The sequence below is a fragment of the Myotis daubentonii genome, chromosome 6, assembly GCF_963259705.1.
Source record: "Myotis daubentonii chromosome 6, mMyoDau2.1, whole genome shotgun sequence".
Lineage (NCBI taxonomy): Eukaryota > Metazoa > Chordata > Mammalia > Chiroptera > Vespertilionidae > Myotis > Myotis daubentonii.
The window spans coordinates 53,677,052-53,699,375 of record NC_081845.1 but is presented as its reverse complement, the minus strand read 5'-3'; the positions used below and the strand labels follow the sequence as shown (position 1 = coordinate 53,699,375).

Below are 22,324 nucleotides of genomic sequence, written 5' to 3'. Positions count from 1 at the left end.
ATGCCAAAGGAGCTGGGACCCAGAGTCAGGGGACTAGCCGTGTTTCCTTATTAACGTCACCAAGTACTTCTGGGTCTCACTTTGCTCACTTCTAAAATGGGACGAGAAGCTCTCAAAGGCGACTTCCAGCTCGAACTCAGTCTCATGCTTTTCTTCTCTGGGAAGATCCCAGGAGGCATAGTGTCCAGAAAGTAGCTTCCTCCTCTTCACACCTCCCCCATCCATCGAGTCCCCTGCTGGTTGTAACTCTTGTTCTGCACCATGAACAGCAGCTCTGCTTGTGGCCCCAGGGCACTGGCGTCCCTTCTGCCCAAGCCGCTAGCCCTGGCCACCCAACAAACACCCTCCACTGGGTCCCATCAACAGTACACCTGAGGTAACACACTTGTAACCAGGACAAACTTTAGCTAAACCTTGGTCAGTGTTCATGGCCAATTTGATTGCGTCTATTATCATAAACTCCCTAGAGAGAGAAACCAAGATGGCGGCGTAGGTTAACGCAGGAGATCGCTGCCTCGAACAACCACTTCAGAGATATAACTAAAGGACAGAACGGACATCATCCAAAACCACAGGAAGGCTGGCTGAGTGGAAATTCTACAACTAGGAGGAAAGAGAATATCATACCCAGACTCAGAGGAGGCGCAGTGCTGAAGTGAAATACTAAGGTGCGGAGTGCACGCGGAGCGGGCTGGAGGCGGAGGGTGCAGTTGTTGTTTTCAATCGGGAGGGAGTTTCAGACTCTGAGCTCCAGATCCGGGCGAGTCTCTGGGGAGCAAGACTCAAACGGGAGAAGCGGGACTGTCTGGCTTCGGTCGGAACTTGAAGGCAGCTTGCTCTCCGAGGTTTGCAGCCATTGCTGGGACTCTGAGAGGCAGAGCCCCTGGGGAAGGAACTGAGAGCAGCCATAACTGCTCGCTCCGGCCAGCCCTGTAGATCCCCTGGGACCCGCCCCGCCCAAGCCCTGCGCAGAACCATTTGCCGGATAGCCTCAGGCAAAGGCTAGATTAGCACCGCCTTAGAGATCCAGCACAGAAGCCCTCCCACTGCAGACACAGCGGACTCTCATAGCCAGTTAGCCTGGGGGTCAACTCACCCCCGGTATTGCCGACATCAATCAAGGCTTAAAGGCAACAAGACTGCACACAAAGACCACTAGGGGGTGTACCAAGAAAGCATAAAAAGTGCGGAGACAAAGAAACAGGACAAAACTGTCAATGGAGGATATTGAGTTCAGAACCACACTTTTAAGGTCTCTTAAGAACTGTCTAGAAGCTGCCGATAAACTTAGTAAGGCCCTCGAAAAGACTGGTGAGACCGCCGATAAATGTTGTGAGATCCTCAAGAAATCTAATGAGACCCTCGATGTTATATTGGGGAACCAACTAGAAATTAAGCATACACGAACTGAAATAACGAATATTATACAGACTCCCGACAGCAGACTAGAGGAGCCCAAGAATCAAGTCAATGATTTGAAATGCGAGGAAGCAAAAAACACCCAATGGGAAAAGCAAAATGAAAAAAGAATCCAAAAATGCGAGGATAGTGTAAGGAGCCTCTGGGACAGCTTCAAGCGTACCAACATCAGAATTATAGGGGTGCCAGAAGATGAGAGAGACCAAGATATTAAAAACCTATTTGAAGAAATAATGACAGAAAACTTCCCCCACCTGGTGAAAGAAATGGACTTACAGGTCCAAGAAGCGCGGAGAACCCCAAACAAAAGGAATCCAAAGAGGACCACACCAAGACACATCATAATTAAAATGCCAAGAGCAAAAGACAAAGAGAGAATCTTAAAAGCAGCAAGAGAAAGAAACCCAGCTACCTACAAGGGAATACCCATACGACTGTCAGCTGATTTCTCAACAGAAACTTTGCAGGCCAGAAGGGAATGGCAAGAAATATTCAAAGTGATGAATACCAAGAACCTACAACCACGATTACTTTATCCAACAAAGCTATCATTCAGAATAGAAGGTCAGATAAAGAGCTTCACAGATAAGGAAAAGCTAAAGGAGTTCATCACCACCAAACCAGGATTATATGAAATGCTGAAAGGTATCCTTTAAGAAGAGGAAGAGGAAGAAAAAGGTAAAGATACAAATTATGAACAACAAATATGCATCTATCAACAAGTGAATCTAAGAATCAAGTGAATAAAAAATCTGATGAACAGAATGAACTGTTGATTATAATAGAATCAGGAACATAGAAAGGGAATGGACTGACTATTCTTGGGGGGGAAAGGGGTGTGGGAGATGTGGGAAGAGACTGGACAAAAATCGTGCACCTATGGATGAGGACAGTGGGTGGGGAGTGAGGGCGGAGGGTGGGGCGGGAACTGAGAGGAGGGGAGTTATGGGGGGGGGAAAGAGGAACAAATGTAATAATCTGAACAATAAAGATTAAAAAAAAATAAAAAAAAATAAACTCCCTAGAGCAGCGGTTCTCAACCTGTGGGTCGCGACGCCTTTGGGGGTCGAACGACCCTTTCACAGGGGTCGCCTAAGACCATCGGAAAACACATATATAATTACATATTGTTTTTGTGATTAATCACTATGCTTTAATTAGGTTCAATGTGTAACAATGAAAATACATCCTGCATATCAGATATTTATATTACTATTCATAAGAGTAGCAAAATTATAGTTATGAAGTAGCAACGAAAATAATTTTATGGTTGGGGGTCACCACAACATGAGGAAATGTATTAAAGGGTCGCTGCATTAGGAAGGTTGAGAACCACTGCCCTAGAGTCTTATCAGTTTTCTCAAACTCGCTGCTTACCTCTCGTCCTTAAATGAAATTTCATCTTTCTCCAACTTTATGCTTCCTTTGCAATCTTTTTAAAGTAAACCATTTTATTCATTCATGTAGAATTATTCAGGAACTTCTATTTCTGGGCTCAAAAAAATTCTTGTTAAATGAATAAGTGAATGCACAAATGCCTTGTTAGGTGATACAGGAGATTCAGAAACAAACAGGCTTAGGACAATGGTCCATCTATGGTGGTGGAAAGGATTAAACATGCAAAAACAGCTGGATTACAAGCAGTGTCGATATGCATGACATAGCAATACCACTTGTGAATACTGGAAGACCATAATGATTGGATACTAGTTGGGAACACTAGGATTTGAGAGATGGGAAGTCCCCGGATCAAGTCATTCCTGAAGTCACTTCTGCTTTCTGGGCTATTCAGTTATCTAAAGTAGGTGAGTTTGTGTTTCTGTCATTTTATAGCAAAAAAGTCCTGATACTGGGATGAGGTAGCAAAGGAAATACAAGTATAAGGGAGGGATGGAAAACACCACCTACCATTCCCAGTTGCCCCTCTCTCCGCTGGTTGGAGCTAGCTCTACACTCTGATCCTAGGATCCGGTCCCCTTCCTCTTTCCCATTCACCCAGGCCATCATCCCTTCTGACTTATCCTGGGCCATCGGAACAATGCTCCCAGCCCTTTTCACATCCTGGCAAACACAGAAAATGTCAGTCTCTGAAGGACACCTTGGGGGAAACTAAAGTATAAGAGTGGCTCTATGGGTCTTGGGGATAAAAAGTCAATTAAATTTTCTTTATATTATAAAATTATAAGAAAAAGTAAAATACAAATTCCCAGAAAAGATATAGCTTTGTAAGAAACTTCAAAATAACATCTTTTCAAAATGTGAAATGAGAAACTTGAGCCTGCTTCCATGAACTTGCCCTTTTTTATATCAGATTTTCATGCTTCAAATGTGTCCTTAAATCCTGATAGAACATTTTAATGATAATCTCTTTTAATGCTTGGGAGTCACTATCAATAAGAAACCTTGTACATGTTAGGAATAAAAAATTAGGACCATTTTTTTGCGACCTTTCAAAAATGTCAATAGTAGAAATTATACAGAATTAAAAGTTTTCTTTTTCATTTCTATGTACAAATTTCTTGTGATATCTTGCTGACATCTCTTGTGCTGTAGCAAATGGACTTGTAAGTCCAATAGGATTATTTTTACATCAATTATTCCCAAATAATGATGAAGCTCTAACGTGCACAATGCATGTTGTGTATTACTAACGCAGCCTCCTTGTACCGAAAATGATTACCACCACACAGTTCGTCAGCCATCACGGACATGAATATCTGACATGCATGAAGGCGGAGCCTTCGCCCTCAGCAGCCTCCCAGAAGCTCAGCAGCTCCAGGGGCAGCGTGTCTGGGCCGGGCAGTGTGCGTCTCCGTGGTGGAGCAGCTGATGCTGGTCCTTGTGCTTTCGCCTGCGGGAACCCAGAGCTGCTGCTCCTCATGAGTTCAGGGCATCATCTCTCCGCTGGAGGCCACAGTCCAGGCCCCACCTACTGAGACGATCCCTGGCCACACAGCAGGGTGGCTTGAAACAGCGGCTGGGAAGATCCCTGGACAGCTCAAAGGTGTGCCGTCACAGAATGAACACGCCTGTGTCATCATTACACTTGGGAATGTCAATTCATCTGTTGACACAGATTAAACCCCAAACAAACTGCACCACCTCCATTCCCTCCTATTTTCTCTTGTTTTTTCCTTGTCTCCAGCCATCCCCATAGTGCTTCTGAAAGTCACTGACAAACCAAATTCAAGGCCCTTTTCTCAGTCCTTGGCTCTGTGACTCCCAGGAGCAGCCAAAACTATTCTCTGCTTCTTCCTTCAAGAAGCATCTCTCTCTTAGCTCCTGTGGGCTCTGCCCTCATAGGCCTCTTCCTGCTTCTTGGCCTTCCTTTCTTTACTGGTTATTTTTTCTTTCCATGCATGGAAACTCCTGACCCTCTTGTTTATTCTATACCTTCTACTCACCCGTTTTGGGATGCAGAAGGCACTGGAAGGTTTGGAGTACTTGAGTGACATGTTATAAAATATATTACACACCAGTTTTTACGATCACTGGTGTGTGGTCTGACTGTCTGAGCATCAGTCCTAAATCCCTGCCTTCTCTTCGGATGGCCCCACCTGAATCTCCTGACAGCCCCTCCAGCTCATCGTGCTGGGACGCTCCTTCTTCAACCCAGCCGCAAACCAGCTGCTCATTTCTGTGAAGGGCACCGCCGTTCATTCCCTCACTGAGGCTCCATCCTTGAAGGTACTTAGCTTTTTAACTGATTATTGAATCTTGATAATTCTGCCTCCTAAATGCCTGTCACATCCATCTCCTGAATTTTTTAGATACCACCTTGTCCTAGCTTCTTTACTCTGACCTGGATTATCACAAGAACCTCCCAACTAGCCTATTAATTTTCTTCTTCTGCCACCTTAGACAAATTACAGTTTATTCTCGCAAAGAACTCCCTTGTTTAAAAGCTTTCAATAGCTCTTTGTTGTTAATTAAATTTAGCCTAACTTCTTAGGCAGACATTCACGATCTGTCCCCAGCTTAATTATGTAACCTTAGTTCACTTATAGATTCTAGACATATTTGTTGAATTCCTACACTTTGTGCCAGACTGGCCTAGATGCTGAAAATACAGCAATGAATGAAATCAAATTCTCAGTTCTCACAGAACTTACATTCTAGAAAAGAGAGCCAGACAACAGGTAAACAAATAAACGTATGTTAGCGCATAAGCACTCGTAGAGAAATAAAGCAGGGTAAGCGCATAGGTGGTGATGGGAGTGGCATTTTAGATGAGATGTTCGGGAACTCCTTTTCGATAAGGTTGCATTTGTCTGGAGACTTCAATGAAATGAGTGAGCCTTGTGGATGGATATCCAGGGGAAGAGCATTTCCAGAGAGAGAGAGGAGAAAGTTCAAAGTCCTTAAAGTGGGAATCACTTTTCAGAATCAAGGATGATTCTAAAGCAACTGGAAACAATGCAATTGCCATTAACTAAGCTCCATAAGAAGAGTGTGGGAAGGGAAGGGAGTCTATAGGAGGAGGAAAGTGCAGTTTTCAACGTATCAAGTTTGAGATGACAGACATCCAAGTGAAGATGTCAGGTTGTCAGCTGGATGTTTGAGTCTAGAATTCACAAGAAAAACCCAGGCTAGAAATAAATTTGGAAATTGTGTGTAGATGATATTAGTGCTCAGAGATCAGGAGAGACTGCTGAGAGACAGTGCAGACAAGGACAGTGGACTGGCCTGGGCCACTACAACACGGAGAGGTTGAGAAGGTGAAGAGGGCTCAGCAAGAGAGACCAATAGGTAGAAGGAAAGAAAACTAAGAGACTGTAGTGGTCTGGAAGCCAACTGCAAAAAGGGTTCAACAAGGAGAGAGTAGCTTGTGATCTGTTTTAAATCTGTGTGTGTGTGTGTGTGTGTGTGTGTAGGAGAGTCGGGGATTAGTTGGTGTATAAATAAACAAGAACTACCACAGATTGATCACTGCTAAATCTGGGTAGACAGGAGTTCATGCTATCATTTTCCTTACTTTTATGTGTTTGAAATTTCTCATTAAAAAGAGCAAAAACAAAAGCAAAGAATCAACAACAAAACACAGGGAATGAGAAACTTGTCAAATCTGATGGTGCTGACAGATCAATTAGGAGAGTGGATCTGACCCTGTAGAGGGCACTGGGGCAGTGACAAGAGCAATCTCAGCAGAGAGGAGCGCCAGCTGGTAGTGGGTTCGAGAGAGAATGAGAGAAAAGGGTATGGCTTAAACATGTGAAATCATCCTCTTCTAGGAATTTAGCAGGAAAGGGGAAAGAGGAATGGGTCAGTAACTAGAAGACCAAATGGCCAAGGATGGTTGCTTGGTTGAAGAGGGAATGATTACAGCCGTATTTCCTACCACTGTCCTTCACACAAACTCTAAACCAGTGATGGCAAACCTATGACACGCGTGTCAGAGGTGACACGTGAACTCATTTTTTTGGTTGATTTTTCTTTGTTAAATGGCATTTAAATATATAAAATATCAAAAATATAAGTCTTTGTTTTACTATGGTTGCAAATATCAAAAAATTTCTATATGTGACACTGCACCAGAGTTAAGTTAGGGTTTTTCAAAATGCTGACACGCCGAGCTCAAAAGGTTCGCCATCACTGCTCTAGACCAACCCTCCAAGGCACCCTTCCCCAGGGTTTCTGTCCGCACCACCCCTTCCCCATCCAACCCACCATCCACCAAGGCCTAGGGCACTCCCCACCCCCTGCATCAGCCCAACTGTATATGATGTCTCCAGGTGTGCAATTTCTACCTACATGCAGTTTTTTCAAGACATTTTTGTAGCAGAATTTTGATTGTGGTACGGCTTAATTGGGGTCTCTGTAGCCCTCATCTTCATTGTGTATCAGAGCACACTGTGTGTTTAAACTGTAGAGCAAAACTATGCAATGTTTCCCTGGCAGCTTTCAGGAGGGAAGCAGAACTTCTACAGAAACTGTACAGTCTCTTGTTCCTTTAGATCCTGGAAAGCAGCATTCTTTAGTAGCAACAAGAACGTCATCTTTCACTTGCCTTCTCCACTCCACTAGTAAAGACGTGGCTAGAAGCACCAACTCACACCAAGTACTTATTTTTTAAAGTAACAAAGGCCTCAGCAGTTATCAAAGGACTTCTCTAGAGCAACATCAGAAACTGGGCGGGAGCAGGTGGGAAAGGGAGAAGCAGCCTTCCAGTTTAAGATGCGGCAAGCTCAGTGAAGCGGCGTCAAAAAATGAGACGTGAGTAGAAACACCCCTTGCCCGCACCTCCCTCAGTGTAGCACAGGCACCACCTGCTTCCGATTCTTCTGAGGCGTTCCCTCTGATGGACTCATTTTCAGTGCAAAAGGCAAGGGAAGCCTGGATGCTTCCAATCAGGATTAAATACAAGTGCATCGGCGATGGCCTCTGAAGTAAGAACTGTGATTGGTACTTCAAGTGTGATGAGGCTACAGCTGCGGGAGACAACAGCAAACACATCCGGACTGAGTCTCAGCAGCACGTACAAAAGGGCATTTGAACTTACTGCCCTAGTGACGACCGAGTGCCCAACATCGTCAAACCCCGTGCTCTGGGTCACAGAGAGGATACAGTCCCTTGTCTGGAGGGGAAACTGGGGGAGACCATCACAAGTCAGTAGGGGATTTAGGAGGGGATCTATGATAGGAAGGGCCCCTTGATCCTGAGGTTAAAGGAGGTTGAGGGTTTCTGGGTATAGAGAGTAGGCATTTTGGAAAATCAAGGAGTCACACAGCTGTATCACAAAGCAGACATGAGATCGACATCTGCGCATACAAGCTGAGGCCTTTTAAAAAAAATATGTTTCCATTGATTTTAGAGAGAGAGGAAGGAAGAAGAGAGGGAAGGAGGGAGAGTGGGAAACCTTGATTGGTCGCCTGCATGCACCCCTACCAGGGACTAAACCCGCAACCTGGCCATGTGCCCCAACCAGGGATCGAAGTGGCGACCGTTCAGTGCAGGGGACACCACTCAACCAACTGAGCCACCTGGCCAGGGCTCGAAGGGCCTCTGCTGTCATGGGCCGGGACCTCTCCCTGGGGAGGAAGGCAGGAGCAGGTTTGCAGTGTTAGAGGATCATTGGGTGGCAGGGTCTACAGCAGCGGTTTTCAACCTGTGGGTCGCGACCCCTTTGGGGGTTGAACGACCCTTTCACAGGGGTCACCTAAGACCATCGGAAAACACGTATATAATTACATATTGTTTTTGTAATTATATATTACTATGCTTTAATTATGTTCAATTTGTAACAATGAAATTGAGGGTCACCACAACACGAGGAACTATATTAAAGGGTCGTGGCATTAGGAAGGTTGAGAACCACTGGTCTAAGGGAAAAACTGTCTGCCAACCTCAAAGTTATGAAGACGAGTGACTCTCTTGGTGTGATGTGTTGTCAAATTCTGTTTTTCTGTGTTGTATTTAGCTATGCGTATTTCAGTACCTCGCACAGCAGAGGGTTTCATTCTATTTGGGTAGCTTCAGACGTTCAGACCATTTTTTTCACCTACACACCTTCTATCACAAGAGCACAATGTGATCACGTTTGTGAGGTAATCTTACTGTGGTCACCTCTGGCTATAAACGTGACCTGCAGCTATGGGACCAGGGCGGCTTCTTCCCTGAGGGTCTTCCTGCCCCGCTCCTCTTGCAAGCCACTACCTGGAATTTCAGCTACGCAATGATCCCCAACGCTGGCCCATGACAAAGTTTCCACCTGTTTGGGGGGAAATGTAGCTGCAAAGGACAGTGTAGCAAGTCTTCCTTAAATCAAAATTTGTTCTGTGTAAAGGTGGGTCCTTCTAAATTACGCCCTCCTTCCTTTTTGGTGTTAAGATTACCTTTATTTTATGAAATGATGGCAACGGAATTTTTGGTAAATATCCTTTAACAGAATAGCAAAACAGCTGCGATCCCAGATCTGTGCACCGATTTTTGGAAATGTGAACTCTCTGAACACCCTCCCACGAGTGCCCACCACCACCTCCCTCCACCCCCCCTCCCTCCCAGTGCACAGTGGTCACCTGACACCAGAGTCCAGTCAGCGGAGGGCACACCCGGTTCACCAAGGCGGACCCTGCCTGCCAGAGCGGACAGACCGCGAACTATGCGACGGCCAGGGCAATGCTGGCCCAGTGTGCAGTTTTATCACTTGTTTCGTCCTCTTACATCTTTGAATTTAGCATGGAAATTTTACGTTTTTCATGGCCTCCACATCATTCAGATTTGAATATTGTTAAGAAGGTAGTTAGGTAAGGTCCTAAAAATGTAGTTACCTCCCATTTCCCAACTTCATCTCCTTGTTTGGGAGAGAGGCGTTAGATGCCTATTACCCAAGAAACAGCTCCAATAGGCAGGGACCCCGGCCTGAAAGATCCTCACGCAGGGGCCGGAAGGAGCCTTAGGAGAGTCCTGTGTGATTCATCAGGCGCTGGAGGCAGGAAGACCTGTGCTTGTGTCTTCTGCACAACTTACTAGCTGTTGCCTTAGGTAACCCTCTGAATCTCAGGTTCCTCAACTACAAAATGAGGTTTATAACAGTACCTACCTGCAAAGAGTGGTTGTATTTAGGGTAGTCTCGGTGCTTGGTAAATATTCAATAACGGCAATATTGCTTTAATCGTGAATATAGGCACTTAAAAAGCACTGTCTTTTACACAATCATGTTAGACCTGAAAAGGCTCTTTTGGATCATCTGGCCCAATCTTGGCATCCTGTAGCTGGGGGAGGGAGAAACGAGGTCTGGAGAAAACACAGAACCAATGCGAGTCACAGCCTAGACCTGGTCTCTGGGTCTAGCCCAGGGTTTTCTCCACCACATTCATTTTCTCCACCTGAAAGTATTTGGTCTTTGACTTCCCAGGTTTTTTGGCCAGAAAGAACTATATATGTGGTTCAAAATAGTGGCATCATTTAAACATTTAAAAAATGACAAATATGATACTACAAAAATGCATAGTCAACAATACAAATTGGTAGGTCATTACGTCATCATTTTAGAATATTCATTGCTGAGTATTCTGAAAGAATTAAATGCATTAAAAAATAATGTAACAGAATATCTACCATATAACAGAGTGCTAAAATAAGGTGGATGAACAGATTATACTTAAAACCACATAAAGATGAGTTTTCCCACACTCCAAAAACAAAAAATGCAAACTATATCCCCCAATGCCCTTCAAATTTCTTGGTCTCACAGAAAGAAAAATAGAGGATTTTCCAAGTCTTATGCTAATTTTTAGAATGTGACACAACCACATAGATTATGTTGGGTCTGGCTGACAGCAGCAGAATCTGATGCCAGTAATAGAAGGGGCATAAAAGCATCAATTAAATAAAAAGATACAATTAAATAAAAAGATACAAAGTAGATACACTTTCTGTTATTTTAAGTCAGTACTTTTATTACAATTCACACTGACACACATCAGAGAAGGAATGTCCTGACATTTTCTGAGCATTTCACAGAAAGCAAATGTAAGCATCCAGGTAGTCGAGTCATCCACATCTTTCCAAACACAATGCAAAAGCTTTTACATGTGATAACTCAGAAAAGCAAGATTCTCTTATTCTTATCTACAAAACTTCAGTGTCAAAAATGGGTACTGTGAAGTGGGCTGAGAAGGGAAGTGTTTCCCTCCTGATGTTCCAAATCCTGGCTCCAGGTCCCACCACTCCCCTCCACGTGACTTTCTAGATGACTCTTTATGATACTGCAGGTGGTAGTGTGTTCAGGGGCCACATGGGTTTACGTATACGGCCAACTATTACATTTCACTATCACTGAAAAGAAAGGAAAGACTAAGGGAGTTAACTGCTGGAAAATGCACAAAGGCAAGGAGAAAATATCTGGGTATTAAAAATGAGATGCTCTTTTCACATAACTCATTTAAAAGGTTACAATTACCATAAACATTTAACTCCATTAAAGATCACTGGCAAAAGTTTGCTCTTACATCAGCAGAAGGGCTCTGCATTTACCCAGGCTCGGGAGAAAGCAACATATGATGTGAAAAGTCACTAATCCTGGTGAAGGAGCCATCAGACTATTTGGAGTTGCATAGGCGTTTTTTAGATCCGTTTTGTAGAAGACACTATGGAACCTTGACAAATTTCCATCTTTCTAGTCATGTGACAGTTGGGTGTTTTAATCCCTTTAGCGCCCAAACACACAAGAGCATACCTAAAATGACATTTTGGATAAATTCAATATACATTACATAACTCGGGGACAACAAAGGAGAACACCCGAGCATGACGCTGCTACTTCACACAGAAAAGCACTGCAGAGAAAACTTCGTTTAAAAACATTTAAACCCAGGTGAAGTAAATACATTTTTGGTTAACCTGTGCTATCACATATACAAATCCTGTCAGATATTCAGTCTACTAGGTCAGTCATTTGGATTTTCATTTCTGACTGCATTAGTAGAAGAATATACACTGCTGCATATACTCACATATATATATACATGCAGAGACATGTATAAAATTCAGGTCATGAAAAAAATTTAAAATACACATACTTAAAACCTGTATCTCTAAAAATAAATACATTAGCCTCTAATCGGCTAATTCTCAGTTCCTTCACAAACCAATCAGAACATGGTTTCTCAACAATGGCAGATGACCAATTAGCTGCTCTTTAAATCCATTATCTACCAGTAAACGTTTTAAAATTCAGACATACAACAGAAATAACATTCCCAGAAGAAAATGTACATAGAATCCTGGCTTTGAAAAGAAATGTCTTTGCTTCCTTGATGTTTAGTTCCTACAGGTGCCTGCTCTGTGCCTCTGCGTGACATGGCTGTGGGAGAGGAGTTGTGGTGACAGCATGCTCCCTTCTCCACTCACACCACTTCCTAATCATGGGAGCCAGCTGGCATTTCTTTTGCTGTTCTGTTCGAGGGACCTCACACAGCATTGCTTGTGTTTGACGTCACTCCTATAGTCACAGTGAGTTTCGTGTGTTCATGTCATTTACCATGTGCTGAAACCACTGAGGTGAAGCAGTAGCCCTGGCGTTTAAAAAAGTGTCTCCCAGGGAACAACAGGGAAAGGGTCAGGTGGCGTGGACCTAGGTTCTCTGAAGAGACTCAAAGCCACCGCCAGAACGGACACACGGGCGACCTGACACTGCAGCTCCAACAGAGGCAAATGCAGCGAGATACTCAGTGCTCTTCCTTAGAGAGGATGCAGTTCACAGAACGGAGCTTTCCTTTGTCCTTCTACATGTCCACAAACAATTCTTAAAATGAGAAAGCCAGACCACGTTGTTTAATGTATGCATTACTTAACAACCTTGTCATTTGTATTTGAATACAAGAATGTCAGAGATGGAGAAAATCCATGATAAAGGATAGGAAGAATGTTTAATGCCACTGCCTAAATTTTTTAAAAGGAAAATTTACCATAGCTGAAATACAACTTCTAAAAAATACAGTGTTCTAGGCGCTCACAGTTCCAGATTGATAACTTTCTAAGTTAAAGGTAGAAGTTATCCATATATAAACAAGGCCTCTTTTTCACTGATTTCAATCTTGTTCAAACCTTTGGATATTTCAATCTTCAGATTCCACAAGGTAAGGCTGGGTTTATCAAATATAAATAAAATGTTTAAATCCATGATGTATTTATTGTAGCACTAAGAAAACAAATGAGTCAAATATTTACAGCCTGGCTACAATACTTTTCTTTAAAAAAAAAAAAAATTCAAATGTGTATCAACATCAAGCCACATTGTTTGTTGAATTTCTCTGGCTGCAAATGGGGCGACAGCATTTTTCCTCATTCATCTCTCCACTCAATCCTGAAGTCAGAGGCAGGACTTAGGTCAAAGGGCGCGGTCTTTTGGGAGGTGGTGGAGGCATGAGCTCCGTGTCAGGATCCAGATGATGCTTTCGTTTCTGTCCCTGAGAAGCTGCACATCTGTCAATGAACTCAAACAGAATCTCCTTGGTGACAGGGTTTGAGATGCTGTTGCACACAGCTGTGGACAAAGGGAGACACATCTCGTGTGAGGCTTAATTAAGGCAGTGGACTCACCACAGGGAGATGACAAAGGGGACAGGTTTCCCTCCCATTATGCTAAACACCTCCACTTTACTGACTTGAGTGGCATGCTTCGGATTAAACTATTCTCCTCCCTCTCCCACCCTCCAAAAGAGTTTTTCCAGTAGCTATTCATTACTATACTATTAATTTTAAACCAAAACTTTAAGTACTTGGGTTATAAGCATGTATTCACTATAGTTTTCTGTCCCCCCCAAATAGTTCTTACAGGATTTTAACCTAGCATAGTGAACCACATTATAGACCATACTCAACTAAAATTTCTACAAAAAAATATGTTTTCTCGTAAGCTTATCGTTAATCATCACCACCACTGACTGAGCACTCTAGAAGTACTCGATTCTACTGACCTTTAATCTTGGTTTTTATATTTTTTTCCAACTCCACTAAAAATGCAATACAGGGCAACAACAGCCACTACTAGCTTACCTAATGAAGTTGTGTTGTTGCCCATGACAGAAACTCACTATTCTTAATTCCCAAAGCATTCATATTGTACCCAAAGAACATTCTAAATGATAGCAGAGCAGGTGCAGCGGTTGCCAACTGGTTGGTGACTGCTGGTTTAGGGTGTTGTTTTTTTAGCAGCTTTCATTTACTTTGTTCTCCATTGTTTGTAGAGCTATTTTAGGAGCTGGAAATTACATTTCCCCTTGCTGATTTAGTCTTTTACCATCTGGTAAACAATGGTTATAGTTTTGAATAGAACTGAAATTATCATGACTCTTGTTGTTGTTGTTGTTCAATAAATTCAACTTGTATACAGCCCATTATCCTGCCCTTTAAACTTCCCTCTTGGACACACGGCACAAGCCCACAAGTCTATCTAAAGAGGAGAACCTACAAACCACCAGAGCCGACCAGGGGGCAGGCCTGGCACAACCTGATCCCAGCGAGCAAGGACGGGATCCAATGACTCTGCCCATCAAGAACAAGAGAGACAGCGCATTTTGTTGGTAATGTAACAAGCATTGGTAGGTTGCCACACTCACCCATGGCAGTGTTGTAGGCATTAGGAAAACTTTTGTCTGTTCTCTGTCTCATGAAGACCCAGCTGTTGTTCTCAAATTTGCATTCTATAATTTTGTTGTCATACTGTTTTAGGTCTTTTGTCACCTGTTTTAAAAGAGAATTGAGGATAATATTTAAAACGTTTGAAAGGATTTTAGCTTCTACTATGTGACAGACACATTAGGAAATGCCAAAAACATCTCAGGAGCTCTCCATGCAGACCTCTTCGTCATCTGAGATGTCTAACCAAACCTAAGGCTATGGTACATACTCCCTTGTTCATATGCTCATTAATCCGACATTTTATAAATAATTGTGAAAAACAGCTGTCAATATATAGTAATTAAAGGAAGCTAAGCAAAAACCAGCCACTTTGGGGCCAAAGGCAAATGTGTTACCATAGGAATCAATGTCTTCAATCTTGTCTGTGTCCCTATAGCTTTCAGAAATTGAATCTGTTGCTTACATTTCATCAAATTTCAAAAAGGTCTTACCATCTAAATTCCAATGTCAAAACCTAAAAAATGCCATTTAAAAGGAAAAGTTACACATAAAAAGTAGCATTGGAATCACATTCAGGCAATGTGCATCCTAAATATTTGCTTTTCAAGCAGCGATAATTAACCAAAAATCTAATCTTTAGGCTATTTATTACCCTTTCCAAACTAGTATGAGGTTAGAGATGAAGCTACTTTTGATTTTACTTGGTAGATTTTTTGGCTACTTCACCTCAGATGATTAAATATGGATTACAAGTTACTCCATCAAAGCTAACAAGTATCCATGGTAACTATAAAACCTTTTAAAAGATATTTCATCAGGCTGTGAGGATGGTTTTCATAAATAGGAACCTAAGCTTATCTTTGCAGTTTTCAAATCAAATGCCAGTCATGGTAATATTTTAATTCTGTCCTCATCTTTCCCAGCTAACAACTTTTCCTCACAATATGGTAGATTGCAATCATTTAACTTCATTAGCATTATTTGAAATGCTCTCATTTTTCTACCCACATATTCACTACCACCTAGGAATATGAAGGGAAGCAAATTTAAAAGATGCTTTCAATTCAGAGATTAGGCAGTGCATGTCTTCATAAAAGCTTTCAAATTGTATTCTTCTTCCCTTAATGAGTATTGCACTTGATTGGACTATTTGCATTTTCAACAAATCCAACAGGTCCAGTACATTCAGTGGCTCTGGAACCAGACCTGCCCAAAACAGTGATATTCCACTTAACAAACTTGCTAAATTAATTCTCAAATATTCATTGTTCTAGTCTCAATTCTCCCCTGGTCCTTCGTAGGGATCCATCTCTTTTTAATTTGATACATTATCTATTTCAAGTATTAGGCAACTAATTCAGTGAAGAAACCCAGTTATGTTAAACCATATGCAGGATCAAACAGAAATAAGTTTCTAAAGATTTCATAGTTTCCATTTTCTAATTTCTACAATGGGCAAAGGATTCCTAATTTACTGAGATTCTGGAAAAATAGTAAGTGAAAGTGCCTGGCACAGAGTAGCCAACCGGTCAACTTCATCATTGAATATGAAATCGGGAAGTGAAGCATTGCTTACTTTAAAAAACTACCTTACAAGGGAATTCATGAAAGAAACCAGGATAACATGGAAAAGTACACTTTGGAAACAGCTGTCAAGAACACTGTACCATATGCATTCTAAAAGAATGGTTTACTACCCACAATATGCAGTCTGTACTTTTACTGACTAGCAATTTCAGTCAGTCTTTATCATTGGCTAATCATTCTTGTGTTCCTGGTTTCAGAATTGCTATAAATTATGTGTTGCCCAATCTGACTACAGCAATTAAGCACTATTATTAATTGTCTGTGTATGTACTTGGGCATGCAGTAACAATGCGGAAAACAGAGCTTTTCAGAAAATGCATACACCTCCACTACAGTAACCTAACCTTATTTCCATGTTCAAGAACAGCACATTGTCCTTCATGATCACACCAGTAATATTGCCAAGACAAACACACTGCAAGGTACTCAATTAGTCAGGTGGTAAAATATATTTAACTGGTAAAAATAATACCTCCCGTAGGTGCACAAATTAAGCCAGTTTTCACTAATGGTCAGATCAAGACAATAATTGGCATACAGAGGAGGAGCTTAACTTTACTATCCAAATTCTAATTTGTTACTATGACAATAATCATCCTCAGCCTATTACATATTATTATTTACTAAAACAGGACTCCATTAGGACTTCTATAATAAACTCTGGTTATCCTAGTCTGAGTTAATAAGAAATTGGAAATAATAAGAATAAAATATTTATAAATCAGGATTTCACATCTGTACCTATAATCACATCTAATTATATTTTATTGTTGTTTTAAAAAAGAAGAGCAATAGACAGTGTATTTTATATTGAAAAATGTTTTTTCATGTGCCCATTTTATTGAGTACCACACTTTTAATACTATTTGAATCTACCAATAACCTGGGGTTAATAGACAGTCAGATGAAAGTGAATACCTCTAATACCTCTGAAGATTTTAAATTAGCAGCCCTATGATAATACCTAGAATGCAGGGTCTAAGGCAGGTAGAATCACAGTTGCTCCACTCTGCACTGTTTTACAGAATACTTTTTGGAGTCTAGGTGGCTGGGCATACTACCAAGTCACAAAAGGCAAACTATCAGTCTGGGCTAAACTGACCTGTGTGGATCCTGAGAAAGAAAACACCCACTAAAAAGGGCTCCCGGTAGCTAGATAACTGGGCTGAAATAAAAATAAGTAAATAAATAAAAAACCTCCAGCGTACTAGCCATTTCTACACAGGGGCCTTTCATGCAAACTGCACTTTAGGGAGAAGCCTGCACTGAACTGCCCACCTGCACTGTGTTTCTGCCATCTGATTCAGCCCTTATAAAGGAGTTCCTGGAATCCTTTTTCAACCAATAAGACTGAGGCTTTTGCCATCCATCAAAGTTGCACAACTCCCACCAGCTTCTTCACTGACCAATCAGAGTGCCTCCTTTCTGACCAATCAAACTGTGAGAATTTGGAGAACTCATTTGCATGAGGACAGACCAATCAGGGACCAGGGTTGGGGACTTCTGTGTATATATGTCAGCTCCCCTTTGGCTCTGGGAGCATACTTTCCCTTTCCACTGAAGACTGCATTTCCCTGGCTGGAGCTGAAACACCAAAGATGTCTCACTGAAGCAGGGCAGAGCAGACGAGCAAAGAGCAGAGTAGAGCTGTCTAGCTCAGTGATTTTTAGTCATTTTCATCTCATGACATATATAAACTACTAAAATTCTGTGGCACACCAAAAAAAATGTATTTTTTTGCCAATCTGACAAAAACAATAGGTATAATTTTGATTGTGTTGGCTGTTGCCTTTTTTTAAATTTGATAATCTAAGGGAAAAGAGGTCAGTGCCCCTGACTAAATAGTCAGGTTTTACATGTTTTAAAAATTCCTGGGGCAAACAAGTTGAAAATTGCTAGTTTAGCTAGAGAGGGGCCTAGCCCCAGGGTTATCTCACATGTATCACAACTGATCTGCTTGCACTGAATAAAGTTTCCTCCTTCACCGCACCCCAAATTGGGGATTCTTGTTGGTGCTGAATTGGTGCCAACAACCATGGGTTGGCACCTGCACAGAGCAGGCAAAGACACGTTGCTATTTCTAGTGGGACAGAAGCCTCTGGAACTTACTGCCCTTGCTCTGCGCCAGCTGTTTTCTTATCAAGAGCTCATCCTTCTTTTAGAGAAACTGCACAGAGGCTTGAGGGGAGGGAGATTTCTCGGAACTAATTTGCTCTGGAGACACTTTAAAATAATAAAAATCCTTAGGATTGGAAAGGCACCAGTGAGTTATGGTTGTTGTTTTTTTACTTTCAATTTTGAAATAATTTTAGAGTCACAGAAACATTGTCAAGGTAGTATAGAGTTCCAGTATTTCAGTCACACCTAATGTTCATATTTTACAACACTATTAACTAAACTACAGATTTTATTCAGACTTCATCAGTTTGTCCATTGATGCCTTTACTTGTTCAAGAATTCAGCCCAAGAAACCTCATTGCATTTAAGTGACATGTCTCCATGTTCTCTTCTAATCTGTGATAGTTTTTCAGACTGTCATTGACACTCTAGGAGAGTACTACTCAGATATTTGTAGGATGTTCCTCAATTTGGGGTTTTCTGATGATTAGACTGAGGTTATGGATTTTGGGAGAAAATGCGAGAGAGGTGAAGTGCCCTTCTCATTGCATAATATCTGGGGGTATAGGTATCAACATTGTTTATTACTGGTGATGTTTATCCTGATCACTTTGTTAAGATGGTATCTGCCAGGTTTCTCTACTGTAAAGTGACTATTTTTCTCCCTTCCACACTCTATTGGTTAATTACTAGTCACCATGCCCAGCCCCACTCAACAAAAAGGGAAATAAGCTCCACCTCCTGGAAGGAAGGGTATCAAAGACTATGTGGACATTTGCTAAAACTACCACAGAAATTAATAAGTTTCTCTAGAGCTATTTTAAGGCTATACAAATATCCTGTTTCTCCTTAAAGTTTCACTTATTAATTTGAGCATTCATCCGTGCATCCTGCCTACAGCAGTCTTTACTGTGGTATCCTAATGGAATATTCTCCTTTATCCATTCCTTATACATTTATTACCTAGGCTTTCTGTAAGGAAGACCTATCTCTTCTCCTTCATTTATCTGCTTATCTATACCATTACTGACTCATAGATATCTATTTTATTCTTTAGTTTATAATTAAATACTATTGTCATTTATTTTGTTGCTCAAATTGTTCCAGTTTTGGCCCTGGCTACTCTCTCAGGTTGACTCCTGTGTCCTTTTAACTTGCTTCCACTTTCACTTACAAAATAAATATGTTTTTGGCATTTACTTTCTGTCAACACAAGATATTACTCCAGGCTCATCTGGTGTTTTCTCTGCTCCCAGGTCTAGAGTCAGGCCTGGGGTCCTCTACCAGAATTTTATAGTCCACTACAAAAAAGTCCACTACAAAAGTATTGCCACTACTTGTTTTAATCAGAATTTAAAATTATTTTTGAGAGAAAGAGAGGGAGGGAAAAAGAGAAGGAATGAAAGTGAGAATGAGAAGAGAGAGAGATGGGGGGAATGACAATGAAACATATGATAGATATGATATGTTTGTACTTAGAGGTTTCCAACTCATCTTCCGTGAACTGCTCTCTGGAGCTAAGTTACATTGGCCATTTCTTTCTTTTCTGAAGTTACAATTTTACATTTTGATAATTCAAGTTCTACCTCTATAGTGTGACAGGAAGTATATTTTTTAAATGTATCTTGATTAGATGAACTCAAACAAAACTCTTATTTTTATGTAAATAACTTCAATTTCTAGTACTAACGAAGGCAGAGAAAATAAAACAAGTGAGTCAGAAATAAAATGGAATTATATGTTTTCCTTATGGTATAAGACTAATACAAACAGATTAAATGTGAATTATTAGACAAATAATCTTTTACAAAATTAGGGCCATGATATATTATGTTTAGAAAGTGTATCCATTTACTGGAAAAAGTAGAGCATTTGACTAGTTGCCCTTTAAAAATATGCCAGACTCGATCCATCACTTTAAACACAAGTCCCTCCGCTAAAATGTAGTTACTTTTGTGAAAAAGTACTGTGTAAACAACACACCTTGCATTTGCTAAGTTAGAAACACAGCAGCAGGGAGTCTCTACCTCATGTATGAAGGGAGTCTTCAAGGAAGTGTTCAACTAATGAAAATAGCCAATAAAAAGAAAGCAGCTAAAACTCTGTCTTTTTTAAATCCTAAAAATAAGTCATAATTTCTGGATATGAAACTTCGAGTAAGCTACAGGTTATTACCTTCTAATAAAATCAGTTAGTCATAGTTATTCAAAATATAATAAATCTTCATATAAAATAACTGGACAGCCCTGGCCGATGTGGCTCAGTTGGTTGGGCATTGTCCTGTGCACTGAAAAGCTGCTAGTTCGATTCCCGTCAGGGCACATGCCTGGGTTTGGGGCTCGATCCCTTGTGGAGGGTGTGCAGGAGACAGCCGATTGATGTTTCACTTTCACATCAATGTTTCTTTCTCTCTCCCCCTCTTCCTTCCTCTCTCTCTAAAAATCAATGACAAAATATTTTTTAAATCCTATAAAGAGCTAATATGCCAATTAGACAGAACAGGAGAACAACCATCCGGATGAAGCCAGGACTGCGAGGGCCGGCCAAGGCAGCCAGGACTACGAGGGCTGGCTGGAGCTGCAAGGGTCGAGCCCCCTGCGTGAATTTCGTGCATTGGACCTCTAGTAGACAGATAAAACAACACGTTAGTAGTGGTTATTAGTGGATGATGGAATGAGGAATGACTTATTTTCTTCTTTGTATTTTGTTGTACTTTCTAAACTTCCAAAAGTATACATATTTAACGTTAAATTTTTTAATAATAAAATATTCCTAAGATAAATCATTTCAATAAAAATGATAAACATAAGGTTGGCCTTTTTCCTCCCTTTTTATTAAATTTATTGGGGGGATATTGGTTAATATGATCATATAGGTTTCAGGTGTGGGTTTCTATGTTACAAGATCTGTATATTGCACCAGGTGCCCACCATCCAAAGTCAATCTTCTCTAATCACCATGTATTAGGACCTGCCTTTAGCCCCTACCCCCTTCCCTCTAGCAACCATTACACTGCATTTGTCTTTTAATATCCTATATAATAAAGAGCTAATATGCTAATTAGACCAGATGGCGGAAGGACCAGTGGGCAGAGGTCGGGGTCGCGGGGCCGCAAGGCAGCTGGAGCTGTTGAGGGCCGAGGCAGCTGGGGCTGTGAAGGCCTACTCTTGCACGAATTTCGTGCATCGGGCCTCTAGTAGAGGTATAAAACAATAAGAAGAGATAAACATTTAAATAGAAAACAAAAAAGTCTTGGGAAAAGGGTATAAGTCCACAGTTCACAAACTGCAATGAGAATGCAGGGCGCTGCAACAAACTCACAGAGGCACTGTGGGGTATTTTAAATTTTTAGAGAAAGATGTGTTGGACACCATGCAAACTACTAGCTGAAGAGAGTTCACAGTTTTCATGTGAGATTCCTTTAGATGGCACTATATCTTTACAAAGCTGAGTGTTTGACATTTATTGTGATAAAAATCAAGTATCACAAAAGTCAGTGTGGAACAGTAAATGAGACTGGTGGTGTAGGATCTGATCCCAAGGTTTGAGAAGTTATGCAGTCCTTAACATGTGCTAAATAGTTAGGACATAAACACAAGCTGATTGGATCTATCCACTTCATAAATGGCACCTGTTAGGTATTTCTTGTGGTTTGAGGTGCTGTGTATGAGGCAAAATCAAGAAAGTTTGACAACCTCTGACCTAAATTCTCTTCATTCATCCTTTTCCAGATCCTAGTCTCTAAACTCACACATAGCCTTCTAGCACTTAGTAGAAACCAAACAGAGTAGTAAAAAACCCCGCTTAAGGTACAGAAAATAGAACTAGTACAGAATGAGAACTTCAAGTTAATCTCATTAGTTTTAGATCACTAAAATATGTGCACCTCATTGATCTCCACATTATCAGTACAGTACCCAGTCCAAGGTAGATCCTCAGGGCGAGTGTTTACTGAATTCAAGAGAATCAAGAGCCTCTGGTTTATCAACCAGTTTTCCTGTCGATGGCTGGTTAAGTAAAGTAAGCCAGCACTAGCTCTAGCCTTACTCTACCTCCTTCCTTCTTTCCTCTCCTCCCCTACCCCCACCACCCTCCAAACAAAAAAAAAAGGTTTAAA

At 41.3% G+C, this 22,324-nt stretch overlaps 1 protein-coding gene and 1 long non-coding RNA gene across 8 annotated transcripts in view; one reads left to right on the top strand and one right to left on the bottom strand.

Annotated features, from left to right (window-relative positions):
• Window positions 1–6,789: 6,789 nt before the first annotated feature.
• LOC132237089 (uncharacterized) overlaps window positions 6,790–22,324 on the top strand; it is a 308,039-nt gene continuing 292,504 nt past the window's right edge. Inside the window, exon 1 of the long non-coding RNA XR_009453457.1 lies at window positions 6,790–7,000. This is a non-coding gene — a long non-coding RNA (uncharacterized LOC132237089). The remainder of the gene's footprint in view (window positions 7,001–22,324) is intronic.
• RNGTT (RNA guanylyltransferase and 5'-phosphatase) overlaps window positions 13,118–22,324 on the bottom strand; it is a 209,218-nt gene continuing 200,011 nt past the window's right edge. For 6 of the 7 annotated variants that reach the window (XM_059700936.1, XM_059700938.1, XM_059700942.1 and 3 more), the window contains 2 exons: window positions 14,481–14,604; window positions 13,118–13,405 (listed from right to left, as the gene is read on the bottom strand). In XM_059700936.1, coding sequence (XP_059556919.1) covers window positions 13,245–13,405; window positions 14,481–14,604 — 285 coding nt within the window. In that variant the 3' untranslated portion in view covers window positions 13,118–13,244. The remainder of the gene's footprint in view (window positions 13,406–14,480; window positions 14,605–22,324) is intronic. The other variant, XM_059700941.1, reaches the window with a different exon arrangement.